Source organism: Erpetoichthys calabaricus, chromosome 1 (genome assembly GCF_900747795.2).
Source record: "Erpetoichthys calabaricus chromosome 1, fErpCal1.3, whole genome shotgun sequence".
In the NCBI taxonomy this organism is placed as follows: Eukaryota; Metazoa; Chordata; class Cladistia; order Polypteriformes; family Polypteridae; genus Erpetoichthys; species Erpetoichthys calabaricus.
In genome coordinates this window covers 260,981,244-261,005,216 of record NC_041394.2, presented here as the reverse complement: position 1 = coordinate 261,005,216, position 23,973 = coordinate 260,981,244, and the positions used below count along the sequence as shown (strand labels likewise).

General features: G+C 39.8%; 1 protein-coding gene across 2 annotated transcripts in view; it reads left to right on the top strand.

The window, feature by feature from the left end:
• The first annotated feature begins 1,546 nt into the window (after nucleotides 1–1,546).
• wnt2 (wingless-type MMTV integration site family member 2) overlaps nucleotides 1,547–23,973 on the top strand; it is a 30,228-nt gene continuing 7,801 nt past the window's right edge. Inside the window, exons 1-4 of one of the 2 annotated variants that reach the window (XM_028814579.2) lie at nucleotides 1,547–1,951; nucleotides 6,371–6,591; nucleotides 19,756–20,033; nucleotides 20,631–20,895. In XM_028814579.2, coding sequence (XP_028670412.1) covers nucleotides 6,375–6,591; nucleotides 19,756–20,033; nucleotides 20,631–20,895 — 760 coding nt within the window. In that variant the 5' untranslated portion in view covers nucleotides 1,547–1,951; nucleotides 6,371–6,374. Of the gene's footprint in view, nucleotides 1,952–3,523; nucleotides 4,081–6,370; nucleotides 6,592–19,755; nucleotides 20,034–20,630; nucleotides 20,896–23,973 lie in introns of those variants that run through there. The other variant, XM_028814576.2, reaches the window with a different exon arrangement.

Below are 23,973 nucleotides of genomic sequence, written 5' to 3'. Positions count from 1 at the left end.
TAAAGAGGGTTTTGCGCGATCGGCAAGATCCTTTATTGCCCCCGGAGGAAATTCTGTACGAAAGATACCGCTTTAGCCGAGGGGGAATATTGTACCTCAAAGATTTATTAGCTCCGTATATTCGAAGTCAAACTCGGCGAAGTCGGGCTCTCACAACCACACAGACAGTAGGCATTGCTTTGAGGTTTCTTGCAAGCGGCACTTTTTTATATACTGTAGGCGATGAGGAAAATCTATCTAAAAATGCAGTTTGCCAGGCAATTCGTAAAGTCTGTTTGGCTCTGAAACATTTCCTTCAGGTTTTCATTGTGTTTCCTGGACACCTGCGTGTGCAGACAATAAAAGAGGTGTTTCATGCCATTGCAGGTAGGTAATACACAGGCTAAAACACCGACAGTTCCATGAAGAATCCCACAATCAGCCTAACATTCTCATTACCAGGATTTCCAAATGTGATTGGGGCACATGGAACTGATCAGAGTGGAGTTTGATCAAACATTATTTGGAAAATGTACCTCTCCTCCTGATGAATAATCAGACACAGTGTCTTCATCAAATATTTGACCTTCGTCAATATCTCGTTGGTCAGACACAGGTTCAAGGGATATGACATTCCCTGCAACTGACCCAACAAAAAAGAGGGCTATATGGAACATACCAATGGCACACATGGAGGACAAATATGCAATGACCATCCTTTACCTGAAATTAAGTGACCACTGCATCCTGCCACTGGTTCTGAGGAGGAGCTTCCCCCTGGAATGCCCTCAGAAACAGGGCGATGGGCATTTTGCTGGAGAGCCAACTCTTCTGCAGGGGTTAGGTCTGGACCGCGTGGACCTCCACCTGTTTTTTGCTTGTCTGCCTCCTTATTAGCTTTAAAATTAATGTTTTTTATATTATATATGATTCTTTATGTCAACAATTCTTTAAATAGTTATATACCAATATATTTACCAGTTTGAAGTATATTCTTGTACTTCACTTTAACCTGTTCCCGTGTTCTCCTTGTGCTCACGTTTGATCTGGAATTATGACATATTAAATAATAATTAATCTGACACATAGGAAATGAAACGCTGCATTCACTAAGTACAATGCACACTACTTAGCGTTTAATTTTTTCGGCCACTTTTTGCCAGCCGTCTTTTCTGGTCTGGGCTGCTTTTGCAGTGTTACCCCTTGTGCATGTTAAATCTTGAAATTCTTCATGTCCTTCGAATAAAAGGTCTTGCGCCGCGTGTGTGAAAAAAAAATGGGCCCGTTCTTTCGTCATTTTGTTGCAGCCTATCAAAGACTTGCTGATCATGTTTTCTAGACTCGATATATATGGGCTTGTCACTCAGCGCGGGCGCGCGCATTCATCTCGTATGATTAGATCCAGCTCGACTAATCTAATACACGGCTGCGTTTGAAAAACCGACCTATCCCGGATGAGTGTCACCGGCATTAACTCATTCAAGATGAGGCACCTGATCTCGGATGGTTTAAGCGACGTACGAAAAATACCCCCCTGCTTAAAATTGAAATGTGAAAACAATTCAAAAAAAGGAAATAAATTCCACCACGTTGCAGACTGACCACATTAGGGGAAAAATGTGTAAATTGCAGGTCTGAATTCGTTATTTCTTACATGTTTTCAAAATTGGCGTGTAATTAAAGAGTGTGTGGGCAACGCGTGCACCCCATTGTAACTTAAACATGAAATATTGATGAACACTTTGAACCAAAACAAAGGTGAAAGGAATGCGCGCGCCCAGAATGATCGAGAACGGAGTGCCGTGGCTTTGCTTTACGGTTTACTTGTAAGATGTTCTGGCATTGTTTTCATTTTTATGTAAATTACAATTTAAATTGAATTGCTTCATCAATTACATTGTAAAACACGGCCTCGGATACTTTGAAAATCATTAAACGAATCTTTGACTGTCAAAGATGAATCTGGTGTAAGGTGAGTATGATAAATGAATCGGTCTGTTTGTTTGCAATTATTTACAAAAGCACTTTGCCTGATATTCCTGCTGTAATTGTGCTAAAATATAGAACCCTCAAATATAAGTGTTGTTTTGTGGTAGCCTGTAGACAATGTGTGTTATAGAACTGCCAATGTTACTTCCACTGATAAGGGAGAAAAAAGTTAAGCAAGAGGGAAACTTGACCTTTGACTCGTGGTGACACAGACTTCTTTAGGAGGTTACCAGTGGACGATTACGGGATCTCCGGAACGTGTCACCGACACTAACACCTGTCAGCCGCCTGCCTTTTACAATTATCTTCTCAATATTATTTCTTTTAAGAGTGTTTTAAGGAATCCTATAACCTGTCGCTGAACGAGGCCGAGCTATATGAAAACACGATCTCTGTGCCGTACGAAAGCGATAGGCGCTTGAGAGAGAGAACAGTTTTGACAGCGGGAGACGACGGCACGAGTATCGTTTAGCACATTAGTAAACATTAACATTTTATACAAGATCTTAAAAGGTAGTGAGATCCATGATATTTGATGCACTTGCTGTCTTTGTCTGAGTGTGGCTTCTGCCTTGCACACTGAGCTGCCGAGATAGATAAGGGCCATCGCAGCCACGAACCAGACAAAGCGAGCACGAGAAAATGGTTGCTAGCTCATCCAAGAAAAAAGCATTTTATATTGCTTTTAACTTTACATCTCTGAGCAAAAATATACACTCTAAAATGAATTGCCTAGCAATAACTGTAGTCATGAGGTTTTTTTTTCTGTACTTAATGTGTTACTATACATCCATAATTCTTCAGGCATTTTAGCGAGTCTTTCAGTGACAAAACTGGGTTCAAATGTTGCTTCCTCGCAGATAATCCCATACATTTTCTCGCCAGTCCTGGATGGATCTGCAAATTTTATACATTATCAAAGAAATGGAACATCATGGTCTATGAATTATTGACAAGAAGGGAACGCATATTCATGACTGGGATTCGAATTGGTTTGAACCACTATTACAAATTACAAAAAGGCAATATAAATGCGTCGTTACTTGAGTAACTTCACGTTATATTTTAGCTTTTAGGTCCTTTGATTTAAAGTTATCAAACGACAAAATCATCGTATTACTTTTTGTTATTTTCGCGTTACCCGTCCCCTCCAGACATACAAAATTCTGGATTAATTCAGTTATATAAACTGGAGAGATCAAAAGATTATGTGAATATAAAATGACGTTACCGAGATTAAAAGTTCAAAAGAAGACTTAATCAGTTTGAAAGAGACGGTCACGACGAGAGTAGAAACTTTCTTTTCTACATAAAGTTTTTAAGTCTCAAATTCTTCACAAAGCGCAGTGTGTAATATGATTAATAAACTTGCAACAATATATGGCCTTACAAAGGGTGACGTTATTTGTACGAGAATAACTTAAGCCATCAGAAGGGAAAGGGCGGTTTTAGAAAACTGAATGGATGAATATTTATTTTCTATTAACGCTATTTTATAGATAGATTACATATGTACACTGTATACATGTATATATATTGTTAATTTTATGTATGTGCATAAATGTAAATTTCAGAAATCGAATTTCCATTGTGACCCCAACCTGAAATATTTTAATCTGGAAATGGGCCAAGCCTGTGCCTTGTGTCAAGCTAGCCTGAACAGATATCTTCAGACATCTAATTTTTTTCACTTCATTCCGCCCGGGAGAAGCCTGAGCCCTCCCACTGGGAGAGCAGTTTATATCTGATACCCGGCTGCCCTGGAAGCGCACCTATGATGGCAGATCATTGTCCGCGATTGAGAATGGACAGGCGCATCGTACAGAAGAAAATAACTCAATCAAAGGTCAACGGGACGTTCGTTTGATTTTAATGCACGTCCGCAGTGGGAATCCGTGAACAAATAAGCGTATGAAGCAGTTTAGGAATGTTAACCTTTTCCTTCTGAACTCTGAGAGGAGTGATGTCCTCTCCAATTATATTAAAGAGCTGAACAATTGAAGGTGGGACGAGATACCAGTGATATAATATGAACTTCTCTCCAGGCGGGTTGTGGATCTTTTTTTCTGTAATTATCTGTTGGGTCGTGTCCAGAGTCAGCTCGTCTTGGTGGTAAGTATCACACGTGTGTGAGCAGGATGACCTTTAGAAGCACAACAGTGTCCTCCTAGGGCAGTGAGAATGTTCGTTGTTGTTCGTCGAGAGTAACACACGTTAACATGCCGCTTTTTGTATTATTATCATTATTGTATATATGGCACTACAGAAACTGCTCGAATCCCAGCTGCTCTGAAAAATGCACGGTGCATATTAAGTACAAAGGGAACTCGCGTATTCACTGCCGGCTTCAGTGGATTTGATTTAGCCTCCACAGGTATTTCAAAATAATAACATTATTGTGCTTCAGCGGATCCTTAAATGGACTTCACGTGCCCCTCACCACCCGTCCTGTAAATTTACAGCTGTATAAGAAGTACCTTAGAAACAGATCAGTGTTTTGCAGTGTTTGAATTCGCAGCAGCTCCCTGCACCCACGCGATGTTTACAGCGGTTTTCAGTAGACCGTCACTTTTTTACGTAAGGATGAGTTTGGGATTTAGGGTCTGGGACAAAGGGCCCTCGCACATTAGGCGCTCGTTTCAAGTTAAGCTCACATAGTGTTGCAAATCGAAAATGTGTTTTAGACAGGCGTGTCATGCAGACTAATTCCAAATGTGTTAACCAGACTTGCATACAATCCAAGAACTGTCCTCCCATCCGTCCTGCATGTTAGCAATTCTACCGTGTTACCATGCCGCACCCCGTGAGTCCGACGGGGAAATCAGAAAAGAGGAAGAGGTTTGCGATACCAATATTTCAGAATAAAGCAACACTGACGCGAGTACATAATGGTATTTTGATCAGAAATACAGGGTCGTGTTAAATGTTGAGTGCAATCGGTTTTAATGGACAGGGTGCTGAATTGGACAGGAAATCTTTATGATTCAATACTGGTGCCCCAGTTAACCAGGCGTACTTATCCTCGAGATGTGGGAGAAGACGAGGCAGATGCGCAAGAGTAAACCCGGGGTCATCGGGAAGGGGGCAACTCTAACTACTGCGCCGCCATACCTTCCCTCTCAATAGGCCCATTGCATATGACGTTTGAAACAAATTCAGAGTATTTTAGTGAATCCCTGTTTTCTGTTTATTTTATATTTCATGCTGTCTGACGAAGCACTAATAAAAGTCAAATGCTTTCAAAGAGTTATTCTTTTTAATCAGAACTTTGACACGTACGCCAGTTTATCGGATTGGACCTTTCCAAGTTTCAGCACTTACTGATTGGATTCGTCGGCCAGGATGTAGAAAGTGGCTGTTTCTGGAGTATTATTGTGACTGGTCACTATTTAGATAGATAGATAGATAGATACTTTATTTAGCGTGACCAATATCTGATTAAGTGCAAACTGTCAATATTGACTGAACGTCTTGTTCATTTTTGCATGCTTTGCTTGGGCTGGACGTGTTAACTTTGGGAATATGTTTTGGTGCAAATATTATAATCCTCAGGTGTGCTAAACCCAACAAGGTCCACTCATGCACACATCCACAGGGGCATTCTGGAGTCGCTGGGGATCTCTTAGACTTATTTTAAAATATTATGGAAAAGAATATTCTAGTATTTATGCAAAAATATGTCCGAGTATTTATGAATAGAATAACTCTTAGTGATATTGTTATGGCTGTGGGCGGTTTAAATAAAAGTATTTTCGGAATGAGTGTACCAGCCATTCTCCTCTAAACCTACCTGTGAAGAAAAAGTCCATAGAGAGGAGGAGAGAACGTGCAAACTCGGCATACACATGTAATTTTAGTGTTGTGATGTTTTTACTTAGACCAAGTGCGAACGAATAATCGATTTAATACAATAAAGAAGCTAGGCAAATCACGTTGCCATTGACCGTTTCGATGAAGTTCTACTTTTAAAGTGACTTTTCAGAGTGTACAGGCCCGTTGTAAGGGAAGAAGTCTCATAACGCGTTTTTATTTGTTTCGGCACCATGGAGGTTATTTTTTTGGATGTACGATAGCCCATTCCTCTACGAGTCAATGTAGCAGCCGTATTGCTTACACCGTGAAATGAATGCGGCTGTTCCCATGATGGCTCCTTTCCAGCTGTGGAAGAACTGTAGGACTTGTGTATTTATCATGTTATTTACTCATTCAGTGCGCCAATTCTTGTACCAGTGTCGCGGAGGCTTGTATAGAGTGACGAGATTTTCAAAGTTCCAAATCGGGATAATTGTGTGCTCGGAGCCCATCCTGGGAATGTTTAGAGCAACTCGGTTACAGCGGTGTCTTGCTGTTTTCACGGAGTCCAAGCCTGGCACGCCTCTAAGTGCTTGTGTTCTTTCCTCAGGTACATGGGCACCCTCGGCTCCCAGGTCATGTGTGATAACATCCCAGGCTTGGTCAACAGACAGCGCCAACTATGCCGCCAGCACCCAGCGATGATGCGCACTGTTAGCGAGGGCATGAAGGACTGGATCACCGAGTGCCAGCATCAGTTCGAGCATCACCGATGGAACTGCAACACACTGAACAGAGACCACAGTCTGTTTGGCAGAGTTCTGCTAAAGAGTAAGTGTCCATGTCCGCCATGTCCTTTAAATAGGGGCGCAGACATGCTCTATACGAAAAGCAACACGTTACGCTGCTCAGAAAATGGTTACTAGAAATGCTACGTTTGTGCGTAAGTATGTGTGAGAGTAAAGGTGAGCAACTTACTTTCGATGGTCGGTCAGTGAGTGTATTGCCCTTCTCTGTTCAGATTGCTCCTTTTTCACATCTTCTACATCCCACGGACTTTCCAGGTTGGGTTAAATGAGGTCTGTAATGCTCTGAAATGGACTGGACTTTCATCCACTGTACGGAGTTGCTTCGTTCATTACACTGTTTACATACAAGACAGATAGATATGGTTAGTATTGTTGTTTATCTATGGCCTTTGCGTGTATGCGTTGTGTATACTGCGTGTGTAAAAATATAATGCGTGATAATGAGAGTTAGGTGTGAGCCTACTGTTGCTTTTAACATTGAGCAGCATGGTGGTGCCGCTGCCTCATGGATTCGGTGTTCAGGGTTTGAATCCCACGCCTAGATGTTTTCTGTATCAAATATGCATGTTTCATTGTGTGTGTTTGTTTTATCTGGAATATTTTATTCCCACATTCCCCCAAAAGTGTGTGTGTGTGTGTTATGTAAATTGACCATATGCGAGTTGTGTGTGTATGAATGGGTCCCGTACAGTAGACTGGCCCCTGATCAGGGCTAATTCCTCTTTTGCACCTGATGTTGCCCTGATGTGGATGCAGTATGCTGTAGCCTGAAAGTACGTTTGAGGCTGTTATACATGTTCTATTTCCAGTAAATTCTTACAGTTTTGTCCAGAAATCCCAATAGCAGCTGGTCACCAGCAGAATCTCATTTGAAAATATCAACAGCAAATAAAGGATGAGCTAGAACCTGACGAGAAGGACCCTTATGAATATAGGCATCAGATATGTATAGTGGTATGTGAACTCTACATAACACAAAACATGCTTTCAGTCACATAGGAAAGGTTCATAGGGGATTTCATATCACTTCATTACTATTAATCATTTGAATTGTCGTTCAGTTGTACATAGTGCTTTAGCCATTTAAAAATGATTTGCTTCACAAATACTTAAGGAGAAAGGCTGATGATTTTTATCGCGTGATCACCTAATTATCTTTTTGATCCTGCTGCTCTTATCCAGTGTTATGGCCAGGAAACAAATAGCTTTATTAGAAATGTGAAATATAAAGTTTTCGTAAGAAGTACATACAGTAAGGTGCGATGTGAAACAAAAGTTGTCCTAAATATGAATAATCTTAGGTTTAATTTTTCTATGTCCCTTTAACTGGAAAAGTTAGTAGAAGAAATGAATGAATGATTTGATGGATGGATTTGTTTTTCTGCGGTGGGTTGGCACCCTGCCCAGGATTGGTTCCTGCCTTGTGCCCTGTGTTGGCTGGGATTGGCTCCAGCAGACCCTTGTGACCCTGTAGTTAGGATTCAGCGGGTTGGAAAATGGATGGATGGATTTGTTTTTTTTTTGTTTTGTTGCAGGCAGCTCTCTTGGTTTGATTTGCAATGCTAAATAGTGCTTTGTTTTGTTTAACTTGATATTGGAAGTGCATTATTCTTTTAAGTTTAGAATCTGAAAAGTGATGTTTTTTTTAATTAAACAGGCTGTTCAACTTTCAACAGTCTTTTAGGTATAATACCGTGATTTAAATTAAAAGGGGGTCAACATATAAATAATATATACAAATGGCAAAGTCTTCAGCTAAAATACAATAAAATAACAATGTAATCAAAGAAAATACAATTTCATTTTGACAAAATCCAGTTTAAAATATTTACTTGCAAAATGTCCCTTACAGGGTTGCTGGGAGTGTTAGCTTACATTGGAGGCATTCAGTGCATGGCAGGAGCCAATCCTGGACTGGACGCTAGTGTTCACTGCACACTGTACTACTGCTACTGCTGCTAGTTACAGGGCTCATCTCTATACAACAGTAACATGAAAACATTAGCCTTTTACTGTATGCTTTTGTTAAATTTATTCTTCATTGAAATAAGATGGGGAATTGACATTTTCAACTTGAAAATCTTACATCTGAAGAGGCTTAAAGCAGAGCATCAAGGTGGAGGCAGACTAACAATGAACCTTTTATTCCATATGGTGTCTTTCTATTGTGAATACAATCACAAGGTGCTCTTGATGTACTAAGCTAGAGCACAATTACATATATGCATCCTTTGCAGTGGGAGTAAAAGTGTGTTTAGCAGCTTGATGGATTAAGCCAGCAGTTGGTCTGTTTGTGTATCCTAAACAAGTTCAGTTTAAGTGAATCCAACAACCAAGTCCATGGATGTGTGAGTGAGTGCAGTCTGCAGTGCCCTGGCTACCTGTTCCAAGTTGGTATCAGCAGACTATACGGTAGCTCCACATGAACTTTTAATGGACAAAAGTGAGTCCAGGAAAGGGTAGATGGAAGTTGACTTGTTAAAGCAGTGTCCTTCCGTTATTTTTTTGGATGTCACTGATATCATCTCCATCTTATGATTTTCCTCAGATTCCACATAACCTTTGTTCCTAATGAAGGCAGTTTTGTGCTTAAAAGTTAAATGTAATCTCATTTAATCTTCTTTAGTAAAGTATTTGGACCTCCCATACTGAATCTAGTTCTTCTGAAAATCTGCTATTAAAAATACGTGATTGGCAGGCTTTCTCGCCAGTCTCATGAGAATCTACTTAGTGTCAATGTCAGTCTGCTAATTTAAAGCAATTGGGCCGTCCTGACAGGCCTGCGGGAAGACCAGTCAAGTGTGGCGTGGTGCGGTGTGGTGCAGTTTGTGTGCATCTTCTGAACAGATCTGCATTTGGATTTAAACAAAAGCAAAGCCGTGGCGAAAATAACAAATTTGGTCTTGGAATATTTTAGACATCACCAACTAAGTGACTAGCACTGGACTTCAGATTTGTCAGTGAAGCTGAAAATTGGTGAAGCTCTAAAGATTGCTCTTCACATAAAGATTTTAATCCTTTGATTCTTTGCCTGAAATCCCACAGACAAGTGTCGCTTACTCCAGCTGACTTTGATGTTTCATTTATCTCTGCTGTCTCTAGGTTAATTTGATTAGACAAGACTTTCCATGGTATTTAAAGCTCATTTTCAAAATTGTAACACTATGTGGTAACCTGAATGACAGTATGGAAATTTAAAGTAAACTCGGAAGAACAAAAAATAACTCTGGTTTGTTTTCTCTGAGAATCGTTTCTACTCAATGGGGTTTTGAATTTTGTTTATTACAACTGATCTGCCCTTGTAGTGCGCATTGTCATTTAATCAGTTTAACCATATGTTGTTAATTTAAGGTGATGTCTTTTTAAAGAGTGCCTGTTATAATTACAGCATTCTATATAGATATCTCATTTGAGTACTTTTTAAAAAATGCCAGGGTTTCTGCTACAGCTACCTGACTCGGTAGTTGGTCTCAGATTCTTCCAACTTTCTTCCCATTTAATTTACACCAAATATATGACTCCTACCTGTTAGTAACGTTAAGCACTGCATTTGCAGTATGTCACAGAACTAATAATAAATCAATAGCATCTTTCCAACCATCCATTTATTCATGCGCCAGTTTCAAGCCTGATTAATCTGAGGATCGTGCAGAACCCATGCCAGTCTCGTCAGCCCTGTATCAAAGGCAGGAGCCAAAGTTGGTAGCAATCCAGATGTTACAGATACAGGTAAACAATCATCTTACTAGAGAATACAGATTGCTTATAATAATCTTATTCAGTCATTTTCACTCTGCTTTTCCTTGTGACCGTCATACTGATGCCAAGCCAAGCTAGACAGACCAGGTCATCCTGTCTCTAGCATACTTTTCTACCTATCATTTGAATTACCAGAAGATCTTAGACCAGTTAAAGAGTCATTCAGGCCTTCCTGGTACCAGCAAGATCTCTTTGTGTGTTTAACACTTTGTTAGTGTCCACTGTGCTCCAGGGACATTAAATCTGGTGCTCACCAGTTGAACCAAAAGGGAACTGTCAACTTAAGTGTCTAAGCAGTCTTCTAACTATGGAGGTGTCTCTTCTCATTTAAACTCTGATACACTCTCCTATTGTAGTGCCTCTTTATCTGCGATGAGCTGCTTCTTGCACGTATCTTCATTGGTAAATTCAGGTCAAGACATTAATGTAACTGGGTTCTGTTTGTGGAATCTGTTACCCTGGGCACCTGGAAAACAACCTAGGATCTTCGCTCCACATGGAAAGTGGAATGAGATGTTGTAGCCAGTCAATTCTAAGGAGATTTTGGGTATTTGACTGTGAGAGTGTTCTTTCTCTGTAGTGGGCTTGCTCCATTTACATTCTGCTGCACTTGATCTTCTACCAGTGATCCATGCATGGTGCAACCCTGTGCCAAAACCACCTGAACCTGCTCATTTCAGTCTGCAGAAGTAGCAGCTCTGATCCAGGATAGTCTCATACTGCTGACCTTCTCATGCTTTCATTAATAATGTGGAGGTGTTTTCACTAACAAATCTCTTCAATGTTGGATAAAGTGTGGGTAAAGTGGACTTTTTCTGGTAGATGGATGGTTGTGGCTACCGTTTTGAAAAAAGAGGGACAAGAGGGATTCTTTCAGATTAATAGAGGTTGATACACCTCGGCCACCATGAGAGAGCCTAGAATGGAGACTGGTGTCTTGTTAAAATTGCTACAAGGAATATGAGGGTCTGCTGCTACTCTGCCTCATGTGATCCTTACATTTGTTTAGCAAGAGTTGTGTTCATATACTTGCTGTTAAGTCGACTGTAGACGTAGGACTTCACACAGGGGTGTGTCTTGTCACCCCCCTCCTGTTCTTCCTTTTCATGTACAAGATGTCAAGGCCAAGTCTTCTAGAGTGTCCAGTTTGTGAACCTAAATATGGCTGATGTCCTCTTGACTTCATCAGACTCTGATCTCTGCCTTACACTGGAATGGTTTGTACGCGAGTGTGATATGGTTGACATTAGACTCCACACCTCCAAATGTGAAGTCAAGGTGCTCTCCCAAAAAAGAGTGGCTTGTTCTCTTTAGGTAAAGGATGAGCAGCTGGCCCAAATGGAGGAACTGAAGAACTTCAAGTCGTGTTTGAATGTGAGGGGAAAGGAATTTTTAGACTAACAAGTTTATTAGTGACTGAGTGAAAATGTGCCCTCTGTGAATGCATCAAACACTAAGATACTGTATGTTCATTAGAAATGGTACAAATGTGCTCTTTGACCATATGGCAGACATCATTCCTCTTTTTCAAAATCCATCCATCCATCCATTTTCCAACCCGCTGAATCCGAACACACGGACAACTGGATGCTTGATGTTTCTGTTCAACTAGAAATAGCAAAAGCAAAATGTTTTGCGGTGCCAACTCAAAGCATTGCAGAAGTCTATCAGAGTTCCAATTAAAGTGTGTGTGTGAGTTAGTTAAATAGAAAATTGTAAATAGGAGTCTGGATTTGTGTTTGTATAACATGATTAAGCCCATAAGAGGAATATATATGGTTGAATATGGAGGAATCTGTGAGCCAATGAGTTTAGAGACATTTCAGGTCTTTTCTTTTACATGTTGATTTGGATAATGATATTGCCATGAAAAATGGCTAGTATAGATCAGCATTACTGGCTGTTAGGTGGAGCCCTCCTAAGTCAGTACACCACTGTTCAAACAAGTCCTAGACAAATGTGATAAGATAAAGCAACTTGGTACTTAGGTTGCATGCTCCCTTGCAGAGAGCTGAACAAGAGCCCAGTGCATTCGCAGGTCCAGATTGTGCTCATGTGGAGATCTTTTAACTTTCATGTTGCATTTAGAAAATGTAACGTTTTGTAAAAATTAAGTTTTATATTTAAAGAGACCTTATCCTTTGAAAACCATCATTTTCAATTACCTATTGTAACTCAACAAGCTAAAAAATGTCCACCCAACCACACTGGCATCTCATTTGTACTTCATAATTTAACATTTATTTGTCTTTTTGTCATGTATTTATTGATTATGAACGCCGAATCTGCGTGTCAGGAGCTACTCTGATGACTGAAACATCAAGGACGCAGGAGCAAGTAGAAGCCGGGGTATTAATGTTTAAAGGTGAGACCTCCCTGTGCTGTTCTGAACATCAGGTTTCATTTATTGCTCTTAGTTATAATTGATACCTTAATGTGCTCTTTTGAGATTGCTGGAAATGTGTAGAGCTGCACTGCAAAACACATAAAAAGAACAAGTGAGCCTTAACCTTCTCATACCTGCAGAGTATTTCCAGATTATTGAATAAACCGATTTAGACCAAGCCCAGTATTTTGTGAAGTAATTTAATAGGCCAAACAGAGCTTCTAGAAATGAACAGGACAATCTTCCATTGTCTTGTGTCCCTGCTGAAACCTGCCACTTGCGCACCTATCCAAAGGAGTGTCGGACGAATGTTCAGAAGAATGCAAGGAACACAGGACTGTACGTTTTGTGTTTTTACATTGTCAATGAGGATGAGAGCATGTTGGGGTTATCTGCAGACTGTGCCTTTGTATTACAAGACATCCAGGACGCAGTGGTGACATTGGTACATAATGCTGCTATAGCAGCAAGACACATACGCTTGTGTTCTTTACCTTTCTCCATGCTTAATCCAGAGAAGGTCTCATTTTCTAAATACTGATTACTTTTTCTTCTAATAAGTGGCAAACTTCCAAGTTTTATTCAATGGCAGTAGGTTTTTACTTCAATGGGGAAGGGTCTGGGCAAATTGCCAGAATGCTTGGAACTTGTCTCCGACAGCTTTGAACAAGTCAGCAATTGTAGATTTGTAGCCTATTACAGGGATGTTAATTCTTGGAAAAAAAATAAAATAAAAACTCAGATCCCCCCCCCCACGTAGTATTTAAGTTTTCTTTTTCTTCATTTAATATACAAATGTAGTGTTTGCCAGAAACTTTATACAAAGATAACACATTTTTGAAACATTAGCAAACAAGACGAAAGTAAAATTAGTAACATGGTGCCACCAAGTCAGTTTTTATGATATTAACACCAATAGGAAAAGTGGAAGTCTTTGAATATTAGTAGCCATATGGCTGCACAGGCCTTATTTTCTAGAGTTCAGAATGAGCCCAACACCGAATACAGAAAGTTTTATAAATGGGATGCTATTATATATGACTCATTATTGATTTGATTCTGATCACCAGAGTGAAAATATTTGGCTATTGAAAGTCAGTTCAGCAGGCCCAGATCTTATGGGAACCAATGGGTGGCCACACATTTTAATTGTAGCAATTTCATTTTTTTTTTTAAATTTCTGAATTCTTGCCATTCATGGCAGACTTTTACCTTACCACACATTTAAGTTAGCTGCACAGAGTCGGCTTTATTTTTCCTTAGTCATCTGTAGTGCTAGGGTGTTGTACCGTGTTAGCCATTATGGATGTAGTGAGAAGTCAAGCAAAATGACAGTTTATTGGCAAACTAAAAACATTACAGAAAAAGTTGCCTTGAAAGCTTGCATATTGTATTCTTTATAGTTAGCCAATAAAAGGTGTCATTTTGCTTGACTTCTCACTACATTCTTAGTAATCTAGTAAGTATTTATTGAAGTTGAGATTAGTTTACAGAGCTTCACTGCATCTTGTCATCCTTCTTGCTACATTCTTTCTTTTTGTTAAAAAATCCTGAAACTTAGCACAGCTGAAAAGATGTTTCCCGTGGAAGAGCATTTCATTCTTTGCCATTTATCACTGTGTCTCATGGAGACAGACTATATCTTATATCTAGTCCTAGATTCCAAGAATGAGGCACAGGAGGAATTTTATTTTGACAACGGGTCATGTATTCCCTTTTGGCTAAAAATGTCTGTCTGTGGGATTTATTGGCTTCACATGACCATCTAATGACACTGACTTCACTTGGTTCCATACTTTAAGGTCTGTAGTGTCCTTTCTTGGATTGTGTCATATATCTTATTTAACACTAGATATGTTTGAAAGTTAGTTGACTTTTATGCAACTTTCCACTGCTGTTCTTAGATTTCTGTATACAGTTACTAAAAATTAACCCATAACAATAGGGGTGTCCAGATGAAAAGTAATTGGTAATTTCAAGTTGGCCAAGGCTACCATGAGACCTTTTCCACAGGAATTTCCTGATCAACTGCCAATTCAAGAGCATGTGTGAACAAAGCTGGAGTCAAGTTCATGTGGAAAGTCAACCTAGCAAAATCACTCCCCAAAACCTACTGTAATTTCTGGAAATTTAGCACATGTTCCCATGTGGTAATAACAAATCAGGGGTGGTCTCCACTAGACTTTGTCATATACTCAGATATGGGGATGGATATTTGAGGAGTAAACTGCAAGACAATGATTATATTTTTATATTATGTACAACCCCAATTCCAATGAAGTTGGGACGTTGTGTAAAACGTAAATAAAAACAGAATACAATGATTTGCAAATCCTTTTCAACCTATATTCAATTGAATACACTACAAAGACAAGATATCGAATGTTCAAACTGGTAAACTTTATTGTTTTGCAAATCTTCACTCATTTTGAATTTGATGCCTGCAACACGTTCCAAAAAAGCTGGGACAAGGGCATGTTTACCACTGTGTTATTGAGTGTTGTTAAAAGGAAAGGTGATATAAGCGTTTGGGAACTGAGGACACTAATTGTTGACGCTGTGTAGGTGGAATTCTTTCCTATTCTTGCTTGATGTACAACTTCAGTTGCTCAACAGTCCAGGGTCTCCGTTGTCCTATTTTGCGCTTCATAATGCGCCACAGGGCAGCACGGTGGCGCAGTGGGTAGCGCTGCTGCCTCGCAGTTGGGAGATCTGGGGACCTGGGTTCGCTTCCCGGGTCCTCCCTGTGTGGAGTTTGCATGTTCTCCCCGTGTCTGCGTGGGTTTCCTCCGGGCGCTCGGGTTTCCTCCCACAGTCCAAAGACATGCTGGTTAGGTGGATTGGCGATTCTAAATTGGCCCTAGTGTGTGCTTGGTGTGTGGGTGTGTTTGTGTGTGTCCTGCGGTGGGTTGGCACCCTGCCCGGGATTGGTTCCTGCCTTGTGCCCTGTGTTGGCTGGGATTGGCTCCAGCAGACCCCCGTGACCCTGTGTTCGGATTCAGCGGGTTGGAAAATGGATGGATGGATGGATAATGAGCCACACATTTTCAATGGAAGACAGGTCTGGACTGCAGGCAGGCCAGTCTAGTACCCGCACTCTTTTACTACGAAGCCACGCTGTTGTAACACATGCAGAATGTGGCTTCGCATTGTCCTGCTGAAATAGGCAGGGACGTCCCTGAAAAAGACTTCGCTTGGATGGCAGCATACAGTGGGGCAAAAAAGTATTTAGTCTGCCACCAATTGTGCAAGTTCTCCCACTTAAAAAGATGAGAGAGGCCTGTAATTTTCATCATAGGTATACCTCAACTATGAGAGACAAAATGAGAAAAAAAAAAATCCAGAAAATCACATTGTCTGATTTTTGAAGAATTTATTTGCAAATTATGTTTCCAATTAACCTGTTCACCTGTGGAATGTTCAAAACAGGGGTTTTTTGAACATTCCTCAACTTTCCCAGTCTTTTGCTGTCCTTGTCCCAGCTTTTTTGGAACGTGTTGCAGGCATCAAATTCAAAATGAGTGAAGATTTGCAAAACAACAATAAAGTTTATCAGTTTGAACATTCGATATCTTGTCTTCGTAGTGTATTCAATTGAATATAGGTTGAAAAGGATTTGCAAATCATTGTATTCTGTTTTTATTTACGTTTTACACAATGTCCCAACTTCATTGGAATTGGGGTTGTACATTAAAGAACCATCAATGACAAAACAAATCAAATTAATAATATATTGAACAATTATTATAAAATTAAAGTTGAATAAATCAGACTCTACAGCTGCATGAAGAAAAGGTAAAATACCACTTCCAGTTAGCGGAAATAGCCGAAACGTTGATAGACATCTATGTTTTGTACCTAATACTTGTATGCAAAATTTGGTTGACCTAACTGAAAGTGTACTCTAGTTATTGTGTTTACACACACACACACACAATTCCAAAAATGGTATTTTCGGACTCGGGGAGGTCTAAAACGTCGAGATTCATTAATATCTTGAAATGGAGTTTTTGGAGGATTCCAATACTTGCCCTATACTTGGTACACAAGAAAGTAAAAAGGCAAAATGCCTTCTCCAAATGAGACGTGCTGAACAATTTACTATATATACTTTGGTTGCAATAAAATTTAAAAGTCTAATCTGGCCTGTTCATTTTAAGCTAAGGGTTGCTTGCATGAATTGTTTGACATGTGCCTTAAATTTTGATGTATTCTGAAATGAGGGAGCTAACACTTCATCCACAACAAGCAGTAAATTGTGGGGTCTTTCTACCATTGGCTTTCCACTTTTGCAGCTGCTATTTTCCACCAGAATGTTGCTCAACAGTTTGTTTATTTTGCTGTTAAATAAAATAACTTACTGCATCATTAGTACTCGCCCACAGCCTGAAGTAGGGCTGCTACGTGTGAATCATAGTCACTCAGGTAATTATGTTGCCTTGAAGAGTAGGAGTGAACGTGTGTGCTGGTGAATGTGCCTTGCAATGGACCAGTGACCTGTTCAGACCTGGCAATGGTCTTACTGCCAGGATAGACTCCAGCTTCTCCTTTGCTGTAATGGAATAAGTAGGTTAATGAAAAGAATGAGTGGATGCTCTGAAGTTTCCCATGAACATGTATACCTGTCAATGTGTTACATAAGAGTCAGACAAATGAGAGGAGACCCTTCAGTCTGTCAAGCTAGTTTCCTTATTTGGCTTTTTTCCCATTTATATTTATATATACAGTACTTTGTAAACCTATTGTGGAAAGTCTAAAACAGAAGTGCATTATAAATGGAGATGTCATAATAAAAGTTTTTGTCACTGCATTTAGTGTGGCCTGGCAAGTAAGGCACAATATCAGTTTAGTTCCTACCTCTGATTAAAAGTGAGACTTCGAGAAAGTCTCTTCACTTATCTGTGGTTCATGTCTAATTAAAAAAAAAAATAGTCAAACATTTTCACAATAATTCTGCACTTGTATATGTTCTGAAAATAGTTTAATTATAGTAGGTCTTTCTAAGTGGTTGTTACATTAATAGTAATAAAGTGAAAGCAATTTCACTGACACTGGACATTATTACATCTGGGTCCACTGAATGATATCTGCAATGCCCAGAGCCAAGTCTCTAACTAATCTCGGATCATTTTGCTTTTGTTATTGCTGTTTTCTCCAAAGGTTAACATATTTCACCATTCACTTGGTTCCTGCTCTATATTTCTAGCCAGTGTACACCTAGTAAAACCTCCGTGGCACCATGGTCTCATCTACTGTGTGTAGATAATACACCTGTACCAAGTTTTTATATGTGCGGCTTTTACATTTTACCTTTGTTTTGTTTTTTGTCGGAGTGAATTTTTAAGCAAAATGGGGTGTACAGGAGAAAGGATGACAGCAAATAATTTGTGACTGTGTTCACAGCAAGTTGAAAGTGTAATGAAGATATCCGTATGGACAAATGTGAAAGGCGTTCACACAAATGGGCAACCTGCATATTATTAAATGGTGCTTACAGGTTTTTTACATCCTTCTCACAGTATTTATACTGTGTTTAGATAAAAAAAAAGCCCACAGGACATGCGAAAACATAATTTCCTGTCAGAGATTAATATGATATATATATAAAAAAAATACTACTAGGTGGGCACATACAGAACCATGTGCCACTTACAGTACATAATCAGTGCACATGTAAATGGATGGGGAAGACCAATAGGAAGATTTTGTAGAGCAGAACCACTTCTGAATTCTACACAGTATTGAGTGGGGCAGAACTTCACTTGACAGGAGGGTACACCATATGTTGGCCTGGACTTGCTCTGCACAATGGTTGAAAAGTGCTTCAAGAAGAGCAAAGGAGTAAAGGCCCTGATTTATCATAGTTAGGAAACATTAAGGTGTGGCCATTTCATCAGAATGTTTAAAATGTCCTGGGACATACAGTATGCCATCAAATACAATATGTAAATCTGGAAGGCATGCCATTTCTGTATTAAGGGCCAGTGGGAAACAACCCTGCCAGATGTTGTGCACAATAAAGTAATAAGTTAAATTACAGAGGGAAGCTTATTATTAAAATGGTTAGAACAATTCTCAATTTTGTCTTTTTTTTTTTTTTTTACAATCATCTATCATATACTCAGTGTTGATATTGCTTCCTGTAGTTTATGAAGTTCTAGACCAATTGTCCCTGCAGTGTTCTCTATGCTCTTGGGATCGTGGGCTTATGTGCAACCTGAATTTTTCAGTTTAGCGGCGATGGGGCTTGAAGGTCATTGCTTGTATTAAAATGAGAGGTGCCTGGTGTTTTGTGTGTTTTTTTTTTTAATGGCACGTTTGCATTTCTAGTTTGCCTGTGCCAGCAAAGAGATCAATATTAGGAATGGTTTCTTTACATCTTGTTTACATGTTTGTTTGTTTGCATCTTGATTTTCAACTACTATTTAGGAAGACCACACTTACTTAAAAAACAATCCTCCAAAGAAGTATACATGTCGTCCTTCCACTTTCTGGAAAAGAATCCAGCAGTATGTTTCAAAGAAGTGTAGACATATGGTTAACATTAAAACTCATTCTTTAAGCTAGCAATACTCCATGGAATTCCCGGGTTTGGGAAAATGATGAAACCATACCTGTTAAGATCCCATACCATTTGTCCTGCCATTCATCCATTACGTCCAGTTCAGGCCTTACCCTGTCACTGCAGATTTGGAAGCAAACCTTGACAGGAAAATTTAGATTCACCAATTAGCCATATAGGGACTTCTTTGGGAGGAAAGAGGAAAGCTGCTGGGGTATTGGGGTAAAAATAGAGGGAAAACAGTCTGACTGTGGTGGGCTTTAAAACCAGGACTCAAACTGTGAAGGAGCAAACACTAACCAGCAAACTGCCTACAATTTTAATGTTTCATAAACTCTAACATATATATTCTGATCCTTAAACTGTTGAATCAAAAGTAATACCAAAATTCAAAATCTACGGTGTCAGCTCTAATTCCTGTGTAATAACAATTGTATAGGAAATCCATTCTGTGATTGTGTTTCTCCGTTCTTTTCCAGGTAGTCGAGAGGCTGCTTTTGTTTATGCCATTTCCTCAGCTGGCGTTGTCTACACCGTCACCAGGGCCTGCAGTCAGGGGGAGCTGGCCTCCTGTTCTTGTGACCCCAACAAAAAAGGCACCTCCAGCGACAAAAAGGGCAAGTTTGATTGGGGTGGCTGTAGTGACCACATTGACTATGGTATTCATTTTGCACAAGCCTTTGTTGATGCCAGAGAAAGAAAAGAGAGAGATGCCAGAGCCCTGATGAACCTTCATAACAACAGAGCTGGTAGGAAGGTATGCTAGGAAATTCTTTTTTTTTTTTTAATATATATATATTTCAAGAGAATTAAAACTGAAGTATGGAAGTATATTTGAATTCAAGTGAAGCTCGTCATGGTCATTCACTGCTCACAATAACTAAGAGCAGAGGATTTTATGAAGTAGAGGAATGAACTACACAGGTGGAAGTCATCCTATTCCCTTCTAATCAAATGAATGTAGACATTCAGGGACACAATGGTTTGAGACGTTTAGCAGTACATGATCATATAAAAGTTTTTTATATATTGTGAAAAATCCGGCATTGTTTTTGTTTTCATAGTGCATTCCCTCGTTCAAAGTACTCAAGGAAAATCAAATTTGTGCATTGGCTGATCTGTTTAGGTGAACATTTGCACTGTTCTGTTTGGGCTGCCTCGGAAAAATATTTTCTTTTATGGCCAAGACAAAAGAGTATGGCCTTTGTTTCCCCTACTTCTTAAAGAGTCTTAAACTATTAGTTGGGTATCAAGTGACAAATACTGTACAGGGCATGTGTTAACGTACAACTTCTCATGTCAGCAAGGAGAAGTGCTGCAGATATGTAACAGCTCTCATGTTTGGTGTCTCCAGGCGGTCAAGCGCTTCCTGAAATTAGAATGCAAGTGCCATGGTGTGAGTGGATCATGCACGGTGAGAACGTGCTGGCTAGCAATGGCAGACTTCCGGAAGACTGGTGACTACTTGCGGAGCAAGTATAATGGAGCGGTCCAGGTCGTCATGAACCAGTATGGCACTGGCTTTACAGCTGCCTTCAGGAAATTTAAAAGGCCAACAAAAAACGACCTTGTCTACTTCGAAAATTCACCAGATTATTGCATCAGGGATCGGGAAGCAGGTCAGTTATCACTGTGTCATAAATATGTACAACAAATACTCAAAAGTTCAGATACTTTTTGAATATAAACTTAATCAGTGTTTAGGGTTTCTTAAATTAGCCATATTTATTAAACACATTTTGAGGTAGGATTCACTCGCCCATAATGAATTTAAGATAAAATGTTGATGATCAGCACCCCTCCATTCCTGCTTAAAACAGTCTGGGCATTGTCCCACCTTCCTTCCTGAGGCATCACTCAGTTTGCCAGAACAGCTTAAAGTCCATGTGATAGTCTTTCTCCATGGCTTCTCCAAACTACCCATGCTTGAGATTTTGCTCTCAGCTGAGTCAGAAGATTCCACAGACAGCATTTCTAGAAAGGCCACCTTCTTCAGTCTGACAGCTCTCATCACCTTTGGTGTCCACCATTTTGTCCTAGTTTTCTGTCATGAGATTGCCCGACCACCTTAAGACCACTGCTTTTAGCAGCCGCTTCCAAAACTTCAGTCTTGAACAGGGTCCATTCAGACTCAATGTCCCCGACCTCACTCCGCACAAGTTCTTTCAAAGGTATGAGTTGAACTCCTCATAAACAGGGTGCCCTGATAATGACTGGCTGAGGCTTCCAACTGCTTGCCTAGGCTTCACAACTACAAAGTCTATCATCGACCTTTGGCCCCAGGTGCTCTAGTACCAGGTACACTTGTGAGCCTCCTTGTATTTGACTGTGGTGTTTATGTTGGACAATCTAAGACCAGCACAGAAATCATACTATCAACTCACCATTCTAGTTAAGATCTGGCTGGCTATTCCTCTCAGTCATGACCCTCCAGGTATTTCTGTTATTCCCAATATGAGCATTGAAATCCCCAATAAAGACTACTTTGTCAGTGGGCGACACCCTTTCATGCACCTCACTGACCACCTTTAAGAAGCCTGAATACTCCAAACAGCTGTTTGGCACATGTGCCTGGACAGTCAAGAGTTTTTCTTTATGTGGTTAATAGCCACACTAAGGCAACCCTCTGTTTACCAGAGAAAACTCCAATTGCACAGCCCTCATCCAGGGGCTTGAGAATGTCCCCACAACTGCCCAAGGCCTTTCATAAATAGGAACTCCAAAGAAGGAGAGAAACCACCCCTGATTGTAATGTTTGGTTTCAGAACCCATGCTATGTGCGAAGGTGATACCAACTATATCTAGCTGATACATTTCCATCCTCCACACCAACTCATGGTCCTTTCCTGTCAGAGAGGTAATGTTCCAAGTTTCCAAAGCCAGTCTCAGTTTCCAATAATTCTGTCCATGTCTTTCCGGCATAGGCCTGCCACAGAATTGGCATCTCTCCTGCCCCTCATGCTTCGTCTGGCAGGTGGTGAGCCTACAGGAAGGCTCTGTTTTTGGGCTATGTGGGTTTCCTGACCATCGGGCCTAGCTCCAGCAGTGGGTCTCGATAACCCTATCCTGAGCATTGTTGTAAACCTTCTTTGTTTGACATTTCAGCTCAGACCAGTTCACAATGGGAGACTCACCATGAGGACTGGAGTTACTGTTTTACTGCATGTCGCTGTGCTATTGTTTTATGCACACATAACAATGTAGGGCCAGACAGATCCTTTCATGCTTTAGAGTTATAGTTAGTTAGTTTTCAAATAAACAAGCACGCATTCTCAAATCCAGGGGAGCCGTGGCCTATGCTGGCAACATCGCGAGCAATATGAAAATTAATCCTAGATGGGAAGTCAGTTCACGGCAGGACCATTGAATAAACATGGCAGAAGAGTACAGAAACTGCATACAGCAAAACAGTGTATGTGATTTTGGGCTATACAGGAAATAAATGGTTGCTGTTGCAGTACAGGTAAAAGGTTAATGTGGTCTTCTGGGACATTTTGCATTGGTGAATTGAGAATATTTATAATTTGAGGTACAGTACCTGCCCCAAAGCAAGTGTCCCAAATAGCAATAACTCTAAATATAAAAGGCCTTTATGTCTGATTGATTGTATGAATTAATTTTATGAATGTACCTTCATTTTGAATTTGCTTAGCTACATGTCAGCTACACAAAAGGTCATTCCAGGATGAGCGTAGAGTATGAACCAGAAAAGATGTGTGCAGTGTCCTGCCCTCGAAGCACTCGCTATAGTACTCCAGTTCAGTCTCATTATTATATGTTCAGTAACAGCTGCCTGCTCGTGATTTAATGTCTGAGATCAGATATCAGGGGGTTTCACACCAATTTTAGAGACAGTAGAACCCTGCTGACCAATAACTGCTGGTGAAACCAGAGCTGATCTGTGCTAGTTATAAATTATTGCTTTGGACAAAGTATTAAACACTTAGCCATGGATGGTCTATGCATTCCATTATAAACCAGAGAGATTGTAGTGAGTAGCAATTCACTATGAAGTGTGGCCTTTGTATTAATTATGGCATAGAAAAATATTTACATAATATATTAGAACGTCACTGAAATGCTTCAATTTGTATTTATTACATTCCGTAAAGCATTGACACAGAAATATAATGTATAATATAATCAGAAATAAAGAGCAAGCAGACAGTTAATGGAATTGGGGGGGGGGGGGGGGTCACTGGCATATTAAATCAAAAAGAAAGTATGCTGTTCATATTTAAGTTTAGTTGCAGAGGTTTTATGGGCAAGTAAAAACAAACCAAAAGATGAATGGGAAATGTATACCAAATGATTTTTTTAAATTATCAATTCCAGAATAAATATTTTGGCAGTATTATTTCTAATAATTTAGCAGACCTTTAGGTAATTTGTAAATGCTTTTTTCAGCTGCTGTCACTGCATGTTATTTCGGTACCCCATTTTGTAGTTAAGGTAACTTTCTCATAAAGTAGTGATGCTTAATTCATTTAATTATCTATTATGAGAGTTGACATGGTGGAACTTAATTTACCGTTTGTATTGACTGTTTTTATAAGTGATTCATTTTATTCACTGTAATGGGGGAAAAGTAAATGCATCCAGCAGCTTCTTTCTTTATTTCAATGCTTAAGAGACTGACACTGTGCTGAGCAATAAGAAAAATAATCAGAATTTTTATTTATTGCTTGTAATATTCA